The sequence below is a fragment of the Anopheles nili genome, chromosome 3, assembly GCF_943737925.1.
Source record: "Anopheles nili chromosome 3, idAnoNiliSN_F5_01, whole genome shotgun sequence".
Taxonomy (NCBI): Eukaryota; Metazoa; Arthropoda; class Insecta; order Diptera; family Culicidae; genus Anopheles; species Anopheles nili.
The window spans coordinates 57636308-57648857 of NC_071292.1; the positions used below are offsets into that span (position 1 = coordinate 57636308).

General features: G+C 52.0%; 1 protein-coding gene across 1 annotated transcript in view; it reads right to left on the reverse strand.

The window, feature by feature from the left end:
* Positions 1-1023: 1023 nt before the first annotated feature.
* The window catches only part of LOC128724681 (uncharacterized), a 40764-nt gene continuing 29237 nt past the window's right edge, over positions 1024-12550 (reverse strand). Inside the window, exons 9-13 of the mRNA XM_053818402.1 lie at positions 12259-12473; positions 10503-10641; positions 6284-6389; positions 4600-4759; positions 1024-2933 (exon numbers count right to left, since the gene is read on the reverse strand). Coding sequence (XP_053674377.1) covers positions 1024-2933; positions 4600-4759; positions 6284-6389; positions 10503-10641; positions 12259-12473 — 2530 coding nt within the window. The remainder of the gene's footprint in view (positions 2934-4599; positions 4760-6283; positions 6390-10502; positions 10642-12258; positions 12474-12550) is intronic.

The following is a 12550-nucleotide window of genomic DNA, read 5'->3' on the forward strand; positions in this document are numbered from 1 at the left end:
CAACATAAAATCACCACTTTTATCTTGCCATTTCGACGAAGAGCACACATTAGTAAGTGATTCCTTCCGCACACGGGATGGTAGAACGCGAGGGAGGATTCTTTGATTTCATAAATATTGCAAATTACGGCGAAAGTCATTGACTTCCTGGCTTGGCGCACGGAGGGTTGAGATCTCGAAAGCACACCGAGGGTATCATATCTCACAGCCACTGGGCGCGAGCGTGCCATTTCGAAGGCGGGAAACGACAAACGGCGTAATGTATATATATTGTGATGGGTGGTGAAAAAGCGCCTTTGTGAGCGGTTTTCCACAGGCACCCCAAGTGCCACCCAGGCCACCCACTTCCGGGAGCGAGGGTGCGATAACATCGAGTAAATAGTATCTATCTGTGCCGTGCAGTTCATAAATTGATTTTACGGGGCACGACTTTTGTCGATGACACGCAACATGGACCATGAGAAATACGACGGTAGCTGGGAATGGGCCGTCTTGCGGTTCAATTATGCATCTTGGGTGGGAGTTGGAAACGCAACAGCTAGATTGGTTCGCATGTATCTCATTCCAAGGGTTTTTCGGCCCTCGCAAGGTCACGGATCACGGGCACGTAACCGAAAGACTTTCCGCTTTTCACTATGCTACAAAACGAGGAGGGATCGTCTTAGGGTGGCATTTGCATTTGACACCCTTTTTATAGGAACGATATAAACGGATAGCTTTCGGAAACTTTCATCTCTAACTACGTTTTGGCAGAACGATGCAGCTCCTTCGCGAGAGATACGCACGCACACGCACATACAGACGCACCTACGAAGGAAGAACGCCTTCTTGGACCACCAACTCGGTGCCTCCTTCGATGGTTCGCGTTTTTTGACTTTGCGGTAGAACATTTTGATTGTGCTGTTTTTTTTTGTTGGGGCTCATTTTCACCCTTCTCACTTGAGATTTGAATTCCTCCACATCCGCTCACCCTTCCTCCTTATCCTTACACCCTTCGTGTTGTCGCTCCACCTACACCTCCTCTCACACCGACACCTCCTCGGTGTACTTCGACCGATCGTTCAGATCGATGACGAGCCGCTTGTCGGGTGACTTCTTCTTCTTGCCACTACCGCCACCACCAGCCCCACCAGCTCCATTTTCTCCTCCCTCCTGGTCTCCACCGGTAGACGTTTCCGGTGTGTTGGCACTGCTGTTTCCGCTGTTTCCGCTCGCACCCTCACCCCCACCACTGCTGCTGGTACTGCTGGTGGTGGTCGTGGGCGTGCTGTTGCTTTGTTGATTGTTGATCGGTCCGTCCACCCCCAAAGGGTCACCGCTAGAGGGCGCCACTTGCAGCACTTGCGGTTGTTCCACCATCGGCGATTGCTTTGGTTCGCCGGGCGCTCGCGAATAGTCCGGCCCACCAGTGCCACTGCCATCATCCCCGCAGGACCTTCGGGGTCGGGCTCGAGGATACCCAAGGACGGGAGCTGACACGCCACCCCCACCGGTGGCCCCCCGGCAACGGTTCTCGTTCTCGAGGTTCTGCAGCGCCGTCGTGAGTGCGTTTCGCATGAGAAAGTGCTCCTTCAGGCTGTCGATCCGGCTGCTGTTGTTGGCGTACAATTTGTTAAACTTTTCTAGATTCACCGACCGGATGGTCGCGTCGTCGGGTCTCCCCCCGCTTCCACCCACGCCGGATCCTGCTTGCGCGAGCTGCGCCAGCGTACCCGCCTCCCCGTGCTCCCGATGGTGGGGCGTTTGTGTCGCGTGGCTATCTATGCTATCACCGGAACTGAAAGTTTGTCTTTGCCGCTGTTGGTGCTGTTGGTGCTGCTGCTGCTGCTGCTGCTGCGGGTGGTGGTGTTGATGGTGGGGGTGCTGATGTTGCAGATTATCACAAGATTCGAAAGCTTTTGTACTGAACTCACCGCACTCGCTGGTGCTGGAGGCACGCTGATGATGATGCTGCTGCTGGTGCTGCTCTTGGTGTTGCTCCAGCTTCCGGTACTCCACAGCCGGACTGATTCGAGTGGAAACAGCACCACCACTGGCACCACTGACACCACCACCCCGCACAACATCACTGGCCGCGAACTGGCCGCAGTTCAGCACCAGCTCGGAGGTGTGCTGTTTGGCGTTACGCAGCGGCTCGACAGTCCCATCCGGCCCGACGCCCGATTTCCGTCGACCACTCGAGCCGGCACTCACGGAACCGGAACCGGACCTGTCGTTCACCGCACTTATCTTACAATTACAGCCACCCCCACCCGTCAGCAGCACGGCACTGGTGGAGCTATTTATCACACGCGCCGACCCTTGGGTGCGTCGTCGCGCCAAACAGCAGCTGCAGGCGCAGCAACACCCGCCGGGCTCTGATCCGGCGCCGCCCCCACCATACCCCACCGGTTCCTCGCCCGCTCCCGCCCCACTGCACATGCACTCGAGCTGCTGATGGTCGAGCCGGAAGTCACTGCCATCGATCGAGCGAGCTTGCTGCTTGTGCCGCTCGTACTCCGGTTCCGGTTCCGGTTCGTCCGTGATGGTGATGCGCGTTTGCGACGGCATCAAGCCAACCGGACCGTTACCGGTGGTGGTGGCCATTGCGAGCGGGTGCCCACCCGTGCCGTTTGGAATCGTGGCAGTCGTGTTGGTGTTGGTGCTCTTGTCTAATCGCAGGATGGCCGTGGAAGGTATGGTTGAGGCGCCACCTGGCACCACGCCCTGCGTCAGACCGGTGTCGGGGGCGGCTTGGATGGCTTTCAGGGGGCTGGGTGCACCGATAGCCGGCGGTGGCCGTAGGGACGTCGTCCGGCAGGCTTCCATGAGGCTCGCGACGGTTAGGATGGCGGCACCGCGTTGGGGAATGCGCTCGTACAATCGCTGCAGCTGCGTGTACAGTCCTTTCAGTTCTTCCAGGGCTTCCGTTTCCGTCAGGCGACCTTCATTGGCTGTAAGGTGTATGTGTGTGTGTGTGAGAGAGAGAGAGAGAGAGAGAGAGAAACAACAGGATTAAATGTTGAATTAATTCGAGGGTTTTTCAGCAAACGAAAAAAAAAGTAGTTGATCTAGATGTTAACGACACCTAGATCGAAAGGGCATTTTTCATAAACGTTTACCGGTGGAATAAATATTGCCAAAAAGGGAAAAATATGTACGTAAACGCTGCTCCAAAGGCCATCCATCAATCTATTTTGCGATTGGCTTTGGCTCTTCACACCGTCACATGGAAATGAATATTGATTATAGGGCGAACGCCAAAAAAGTAGCACCCAAAACGGGGGCTTCTTTTTGTGCTTCTGCTCGATGCTGCTACCCATGGGCGACGTCATTATTCATAAGCCTAATCAATGTCAGTCTCAAGCTTCGGTACACTCGCTCGCATCGCATCGGAAACCACCACCAAGGATACGATAATGAAAATCACCTGATCGATCATCCGCGATCGAGTGCGGAATGCGACGGCGATTATTCATGCACGGGCACCGGATTCTGCCCACTTCCGGCAGGATTGGGCTGCATTTATCTTCCGTTTACACGCACACTCGTCGCAAGCCAGCGATCACGTAACGTGGGTCAGCAAGAATACCGACAACGGGTCGGGCAACTGCATCCTTCCGTGCGAGGCTGAGCGCTGTCGGAAGCAATCACCCTGGCCGGATGCTCAGACTAACCCGCCCACAGCCACTTCACCCACGCGCAACCTTCCAACAACCCCACCGAAAAGTGATTTATCGAAATTCACCCTCAGCACACGCGTAATTGGTTTGGTCGGTTATTTGCACCACCCTCGTACTACAGCAGCTCGTCGATGTAAGCGAGGGAAAACTCGCAAGACCCCGCTCGAAGTGGGGTGTGCGTGGGTGCGTGAGGATGAAAACCCAGCGCACCGGAGTGGGTCCTAGAAAAAAAAAAGCAGGCAAACACAGGGCAAAACAATGACAACAAAAAATTCCACTCGTCCGGTTTGATTCCGGGTTCATGCAGAGCCGATGCAGAGTCGCACCCTGCTGGGCGGTGGTCAGATTTCGTCCATTTACGGGCTCGTCCTGCAGACAAACGCAGCTGCGCCTGGTGGTGCATCCGTTTACTCGAATCCAGCTTCCTGTCTGAGCTGAGTGGAGCCTTTGCCGTGCCGGTGTCAAATAGTTTCCCCAAATTGAATTTAATGAAACGAAAACAATCTGTTAGCCAGCGGCACTGTTCAAGTGAGCTTCTGCCCACTTGAACTTTCGGACGTTCGAAAGTTCCGTAAGTAAGGGCCGCTGGATCGATGGTTCGAAATGCAGCACCGTTGGAACGTGCAGCTGGCATACCGGAATTCGGCAGGATGCTGAGCAGTGGTGCAATAGGGAGGTGGCTTTTTATTTGCTGTCTGCGAACTGGCCTCTTCCGCATCGGATATGCGCTTCGAGTCCGGTCGTATTCTTGAACCATTGTCTGGCCATCAAACCGCCGGTGCGCTCGGAAGCGAATTGGACAGCCGTTTACTCGATGCGGTTGTCAACAGGATTCGATAAATGCAACCTCCATCGGAAAAGGTGCTACAGGATATCGTGGTTGCGGGAAAACACAAGAGACAGAAAAAAAATGCGAGAAGCAAGAACCGATACTCACCCATGTTGGCTCCGAGCTGAGCGGTGGACGTCGTGACGCTGCTGGCATTGGCGAAGGTGCGCCCGTGCGAGCGGCTAATAAATTTCGCACCAGACGGCTTGATGCCGAGCCCGGTTGGGTCGTCCTGATGCTTGCCGCCACCCCGTAACACCAGGTACACCTGCGAAGCAAAAGCCGAAGAAAAACGGATAATCGTGAATGACATATCGAACCGGTTGGGTTGGTTCTTGAAGTTTTGCTCTCATCCCGTAACCGGTTGCTCGTTGCTGAGGGATCGTGGAAAAAAAGGGATTTGGGCGAAAATTCGGCACCACATTTCTCGCGCCAATTGGACGCTTCCGGATGGACCGCTCGGCCGTGCTTGATTGCAAATTCATCCTGAAGGCAATCGTTCGGGGCGACACTTCTCGTTAAATATTATTGCGCGACGGCAAACAGCAAACACGCTTGCGAAGTGGGAATTGGGAAAGTTATAATCGGACGACTGGTGTTTTTGGCAATTGACAATCTCGGCGAAAAAGGGTTTTCGATGAGAGCAGCGCATAAATCTGCCACGCGCCCCGGGGGCGATGGACGAAAATTCGTTTCCTTGCCGCTTTTTATGCTTGCCTTTGGTTTATGGTTGTCCCCCAGGGCGACAGCGACGTTTGGCACATTAATGCCCAATTCCGTGAGTTATTCTGCGCCAGCGATAGAGTTGTTTTCCGAGCCGAGCCGATGAAATTTGGTATTGGATTTTTCAGCTTGAGCTATTCCGTAAATCCATCGGCAAACAAAACGTCGGCAAGGGGGCTCGCGATAATTCCACCCAGCTCCCGCGGCTTCCGAGCTTTTCGAGGCAGGATTAGACAAGCTCTCTGTCACGGCAACCACGAATGGGGTGCTGGTGGTGGCTGATGGCTTAAGTTTAATAAAATGTTTCCGGGAAATTGTCAACCGCACTCGAGCTGCTGGCTCCCGCACTGGGCAGCAGCTCGAGTGGACGCAGTTCGGGATGGTCGAAATAACAGACCCACTCGAGGGGGGTTGGGACAAAACGGTGGCCAAAAACACGACGTGAAAGAAAAAAATAAAGATAGAAAAAGAAACGCGCTTGAACGTGCTTATCTTTGCTGGCGAAGGACAAACTTGAAGCGCGTGTGTACTTTTCATTTAGAGCCCGCCGGGGAGCGAGTTTTATTTACCGGACAGTATCCTGGAAGTGGTTCATTATCCCTTTTCTTCACCGCTTTACGAACCACAAACCACGGTGGAAGCAACGGTGGGTGGGAATTGCTGAGTGAGAGGCGGAGAGAGAAAAAAAAACAGAAGGAATGGCGCGCCGAATGGAAGACCGAAATTCCGAATTAAATCTGCGGAAATTTCAACGATCGCTCTTGTTTCGAGGCTCGAGCTCAAGTACGGTGAGGGTTGTGTGGGCTGTGTGGGCTTGTTTTTTTTACGAGACACACACACACGCGCACACACAAGCATAAACACTCTAGCTCACTCCCATAAAGGAAAAAAACGCTCTAGCGCGGGCAAGAAAACACAATCAAATAATTCCACGGCGGAGGCTGAAGAGCGTAATAAAAATGAAGTGAAACTGCACCGCCTGGAATCGTAATGCGTAGGGTGCAAAAAAGAGAGAAAGCGGGGGTGGATAAAAACCCCCAGGAGTAGCAGGGGGCATTTTGTTTCTTACCTTGCTGCCAAAAATCAAAGCCAGCAGCAGTGTGACCGTAAGCTGCGTGTGGCAGAAAAATATGATGTACAATAAATCGGGATTAGCCGGCGACTGCAGGAACAACCTGTGGGAGAAAGAGACAGAGAGAGAGAGAGGAAGTGTGAGAGATAAGAGTGAAAAAAAAGCAGACAACGTTAGTGGTGCCAGTTGGAAACCATTACGAAGATGAAGCTGAAAAGCCAACGGGAAAGTGAAGGCGCTCATCTTCCCGTTCAGTCCTCGAAGGATACAGTCCGTGGCGCATTCAGCAAAAAAAAACACAGACGCAAGGATGGCACGCGATGATGAAGTGAAGCGCTTTGGGTTGTGATGGCGACACGCGCAAAATGGTGGGGTCGGAGCGAGGGAGAACAAATGGCCACCCGCTTCCGGGTTGCCCGCCCGTTGAAATGAAACCAAAGTGCGCCATCCCGGACGGATGCGGCGTGTAATGATCATCAACACTATCAGCCCGAGTCTGCGAGGCGGAAAATTTTCTAATTTTTTCTTTGTGGCCAGCACACCCCATGGCCATGGTTCCGGGTTTCCATGAGTTTTCCATCTTGGAGCCGGAAACGAGTAAGAGCGGTTTTTTTTTGTCGCGTGGCTTCCTGGGGAAGGAATTTTGATGCAACCACTTCTCACGATCACCGTTCTTTTCGGAGCCATCACACCGCAACGCTGTTTTTCTGCCACGCCACCGAGTTTTGTAATCTTCGTCCTGGCGAGTGACGTATGAAAGCTAGTTGGCATTTTTCGTTGTCGCCTAACGAAATGCCTAATTTAGATCCCCTGAGGCGCGCCCGACGCCCGACGAAAGTTCCCGCTTGCTTGACCCAAATTCCACGCAAACGCCACTTTGAATAGTACATATTGCGCTCGGTCATTCTCGCGGGACATTAACTCCGCCGTGGTGAAGCCGAACAATAACGTCTTAATTCCCGCTCGTCCTTGACGCGTGGCACTGTCACAACGGACACTTCGGCCTTCGCCCACAAAATGAGACACTTTGTGATCGTCTTCTTCGCTTCTCCATCGTGTGCGGGTGACTTCCGCACATCTCGCCGGACAGCCGCCGTCAGACCTCGGAACCTCGAAAACGAGCAACCACGAGGGGGCCACGATTTATTATCCGACTACCGACTTTCTGGTTAGTTTTCTTTTTTTTTTTTCTCTCCCACAAAACCCACCCTTCTAGTGCTTTTGGGGGGGGGGGAGGGTTTTCCGCCCTCCCAAACAGCCAGCAAGCAAGTGGGTCCATCAAGTGAGTTGATTTATTTTACACCATGTTTCGGGGTGGATTTTTTTTTCTATCTCTATTGCATTCGCAAAAAAGGAAATGCTTTCCAACCGACCGGTCCAACCGAGCGTCGTGTGCTGGTTCATCTCGGATCCTGCGGATGAGTGGGCATCTGAGTGTTTTTCATGCCTGCCTCTCCGGCCACCGGGCTGCTTTCCGTGGTCGCCCTGGACTACTTCCCGGGCCACCACAGAACGTCCGGGTTCGAGTTCGTGGAAACCAGATATGGCTTGGAAAATGAAATCTATTTATTCGCCGTGTGGCAAACCCGGCAGCAACTGACCGGCTGGGGGGGGGGGGGCGGTGGTCGCTAGGCGCCGAGATGGATTGGATGAGTGGTCGGTCGTCTTACGTCAAACCGGTGATGCATGAACCTTTTCAGTTCACACGCACACCCACAATGGGCACCGATGGGCAAGGATCAAATAATAAATGCGAACCAGAACGAGCGGGATCCTTTTTGTAGCGATGTCGGATGTTATTCGATGTACACAGTTTCGAGTTTTGTTCGACCGGAGATTTTCCTACCCACAAATTGGACGAACTGGGGGCGAGTGTGATTGTGGTTTAGACACTTTCAAGTGGACCCTCGACCACCCAAGCCCGTCACGAAGGTGTATTGTAATGCAATTTAGAAGCTGAAATGCTCACCCGGACAGGGAATGTAATATTGGCCCATGACGAGCGCGTTACAGCCACGACCGGAAGCTTTCCAAATTCTGGCCGGGATCCGTTTTTCCTGTCACAAAGCAAAATGGTAATCGCGCGAACATATTTATGTGCCGGGAAAAAACGCGCGCATCATTCCCTTCGAGAACGAGATCGATCCTACCACCGTACCGAAGGGCCGCTTCCGCCCATTTTGATTAGCCGCACAGTAACGGAACCGGGCGGCAGCGTGGGTAGCGCGCAACATTTTGCCCCATAAATACTCGCTCGCCTTGAATATCAATGACGTGCATTTGCATAAAACCCGGGACGAGAGATCGTCCCCGTTCGCTGACCGGGATCGAGCGTTGAGGCGACCATTAGCCGAAAAGAAGAAGAAAAAAAAAATGCAGCAGATAAGTACCCCGTGGTGGGATGGGGATGAAAAATAACAGATTGGTGGCGGAAAAGTAGGAAAGAGAGCGTGTGTGAGAGAGAGAGAGAGAGAGAAAGCAAAATAGAAAGGAAAAAGGTAAAGCCGAAACAGAACGTCACAGAAACGCTAAGCTACAGGAACGTGGGGAAACTGTGGGCTAAGAATGGACATTAAAAACCCATCATCGAAAGGATCGATCGGGCAGCCGGCGCCACATCGGCAGTGGCTGAAGTTTTTCCAATCCATAAATCCAACACACTCACAAACCGATAAGTGGAAACACCGGGACGCCACCCGGTTCCCACCCGGTTGGGGTGTTTCTTTTTCTTTTTTGGCACGTGGCTCGCCAAAGCACACTTCACACAAACTTCAGATGCAAAATCTATCGTGATGGCGTTTTCGATCATCGGAACGGAGTTTTCCCGGCCAACTAACTCCGGTTGTAGCAGTTCGAGAAAGAGGACGAACCGGGACTCGATTCGAAATCGACATGAAAATCGCAAATGCAACGTGTGAGAATCGTGCGCTTCGGATGCGAACCGGGTGGGAAAAACTCACCGGAGTGAGAAAAACAAATAACCTTCGTACGCTGGGAATGGCGGTGGCCGTACGCTTGCATTGTAGCAATCTGTTTCCTCGCACGAACATCCGATCCGGTCGACGGGTTTGTGGCAGTAACAAGTTGCAAGGACGACCGACGAGTCGCAAAAACCACCGAGACCGGACTCCTCGTGACAAGTGAGGTGTTTAAGGATGATAATTTCCATATTAAAATATTCATTTGCTTTCAAACAGATGAGCACTGACCGCAACCACCGTCCCCGAGCCGGTTCCGGGGCCATGTGTGGACCGAAGCTCCGGTGGAATGTATAATTAATCTTCACGTACGTTTCTGTTTGTAATTATTGTTTTCTTTTTTGGCTCACTCAAGCAGGAAGGGGTTTTTAAAATATTCAATACAACCGAGCGACCGACCGACCGACCGACGGTGCGTCCGGTTCGGTACGAAACATTTCGCTAGTGTGACCGCAAATTAATATTCGATCGAGATTTTCCCCTTTGATGGTCATCATGTCGAATCCGTGGATGTTTTTTGGTTCCTCTTTCAGTTTCTTTTTCCTCGCAAAAATACGCATCCCATTCGTTAGTGGCGTTTGGCTCGCACGCACGCAAAAGAGCCAATGGAACAATCAGCGTGTTTGCTGAGCACGAACAGCACAAAACAAAAAGCTGCCCTTCATCGTTAGCAGCTCATGCGCTTTATTGTGGTCAAAGTTGGGAGCTACTTGCGTTACAATAAAACGATTGATTTGTTTGGCCCTGTAACGATCGTCGATGGCGTTCGCTCCATTGTTCCGAAAACCACCGCAATCAACGGCACACACTAGCACACTTTCCCAACCCAACAAGGATGACTTTCATAATGCTCACCCCGACTCAAGGTTGGCTCAAGGTTGTTTTTTTTTTTCGTTGTTGTTACACGTTTGCCGCCCTTTCACGAGTTGGCCACAAACGCGAAGGAAACCATAAATCTTTTAGGCGCTATTGATTTGATTAAGTGTGACAGTAAATAACTGTATCGATTACAAGTTTTTGGCCGCACAAAACCCCGAACGAAACCACGCAACCAATCAAAAAGGAGATGAAAAATGAAGTGAAAGGACATGCGGCATGAATAGACAAAACCATACCAAACTAACGCTGAAAAAATGGAAGAAAAAAAACAGAAGCCCAACAACACCAGCAAGCACAACGCCCATAATTCATTGTGGTGATCGTGGTTTTGTCGAACGTTCGCTACCGGCGATACTCACATTGACACGTTCAGGAAGCACGTCAGGAGAAACTCGTTGTAGATCGCCATCGAGATGAAGCGGCTTTCGTTGAACTCGGACGGTGCCTTCCGCACCATGATGCACAACCGGACGCCCCAAGCCAGGAACAGCACCTCCACTGAGCGGTTGTTTCATTGTTTCGGTTACGCGGTGGTCGAGCGGCCATATTTTAAGCGGGCAGTGGCATCCGGCATCCACGACGAGCATGGGAAAAGAAAAGCGAAGAATAGATAAAACGTTAGGTGGTATTGTGGTACTGGTGGTGATGGTTTTTGTGTTGTTCTACGCCAGCCTTCGCTTTTCTCAGTATTTTAGATGGTGCTTTCATTCATCGGTTCCTCCTCGGTGATACACTATTTCACCAACCGGAACCGAGTTTACGATGCGGACACGCGGCTGTGAACCTTGTTTGGTTCATGCTCGATAAAGCTCGCAGTTTGCAACAGTTTTAATAAACAAACACCCAGCGCTGGATGGGGTGGCGCCCGTGGGCGGAAAACAATCTGATGAAAATGTTTATAAGATAAATGAAGAAATAGACGATCATAGTTTAGCCCCCGAGCGTGCCGTGCTTGCCTTATTCGGGGCCGTTTCAATTCTCGTTTCTCCAGCCAGCGTTCGAGAAGGGAAGCTAGATGCCCTCGTTCAGGAGTGTTGCTTTGGAAGTTTGATACAATTTATAAACCCGTACTCGATGCCCGAGGGCGTATCCTCGCAACTTTACCTGCGCCACGCGTTGGCTCCCGTCCCATCCACGAGAAAGCCCCTGCACTCGAGGCACTCGAGCTGCAGGTGAACTGCCGACAGATTTACAACCGTTTTCACTCGCGGGACAGACTACCCCATCGCAAAACCGTATGCAGCCGCTGTTCGGGCAATAAGCATGCCTGCTGGCGGAATTTGGTCGTAATATCGTAGCAGAAAGACGGTGCACACGGTGGAAGTTTTCTACGTTGAGTTGGGCACACCGGCAACATGTGCTGGTAATTTAAGTCATAACATGCTGCCTCTGCTGCTGCTGCTGCTGCTGCTGCTGGTGAAAGAGTTTTCCGGCAGTGGTTTTGTTTTTCGTGTGCTTTTTTTTTTCTTCTCTCACAGAAGACAGCGAAAAGAACCCACTCCGGTAGCACCGGTACTGTAGCCAGCAGCACAGGGTGGGTCCGATGCGCTTGGGAAAAATAATGATCACTTTTACAAAGTGTGTCAGCCGCCGAGAAAAGCCGCACTGGTACTGGAGCGCTGGAACAGGAGCGCACATTCGCAGGTAAAGCCAATAAATAACCACGTGCTGGAGTGTGGATTTATGCAGCTGTTTTCACACTGCAGCCTGAGCCGGTGGGGTGTTTGCGAGCTTTTATCCTTAATACCACATTAGAAAGCGGTACTCCGTGCTCCGTGGAAGGAGCTGCTGTTTTTGAGCTCTCATTTCTGAATCTGATCCGGGGTAATGTTCGAACGAAATTCGCTATGATTAAATAATGATAATTAAAGCAATGCACGAAAGATCAATCCCAACGCTCTGGTTGAGTGTTTTCTCCCCCCTCACCAGTAAAAACAAGGGAAAATCCCCTCCGAGGCTCTCCTATTTGCTCGGTCGACACGACTGGCCAGTTACTTCCACCGTTTAATTATCGACCTTGCGCGGGAAGCAATCGATGCGGGCTTCCAATTTACCGGACCAAAACATTTTAATTAATCCCTCCCTTTGCCGTCACGCGACCGTTTCGCTACTTACTCGAGGTGAAGGTGTGATCCCACCAGTCCGTCTTGCACAGGAACGCCTTCAGGTTGTCCGCGGTTCGGCCCACGATCACGACCGGTGGTGCGACGAGCGTTCGGACCAGAAGCGCGATCCCGACGAAGCCACACAGCACGCCGAGCCGCTTCAGCAGGTACGCGTCCGTGATCTTGACGGCTTTCGCCGAGCGGACGCGGAAAATCACCGATATCCTGGAGTAGGGCGAAATCGAAAGAGAGAGAGAGAGAGAGAGAGAGAGAGCGAGAAAAAAGGGCACGTTGGAAAAGGC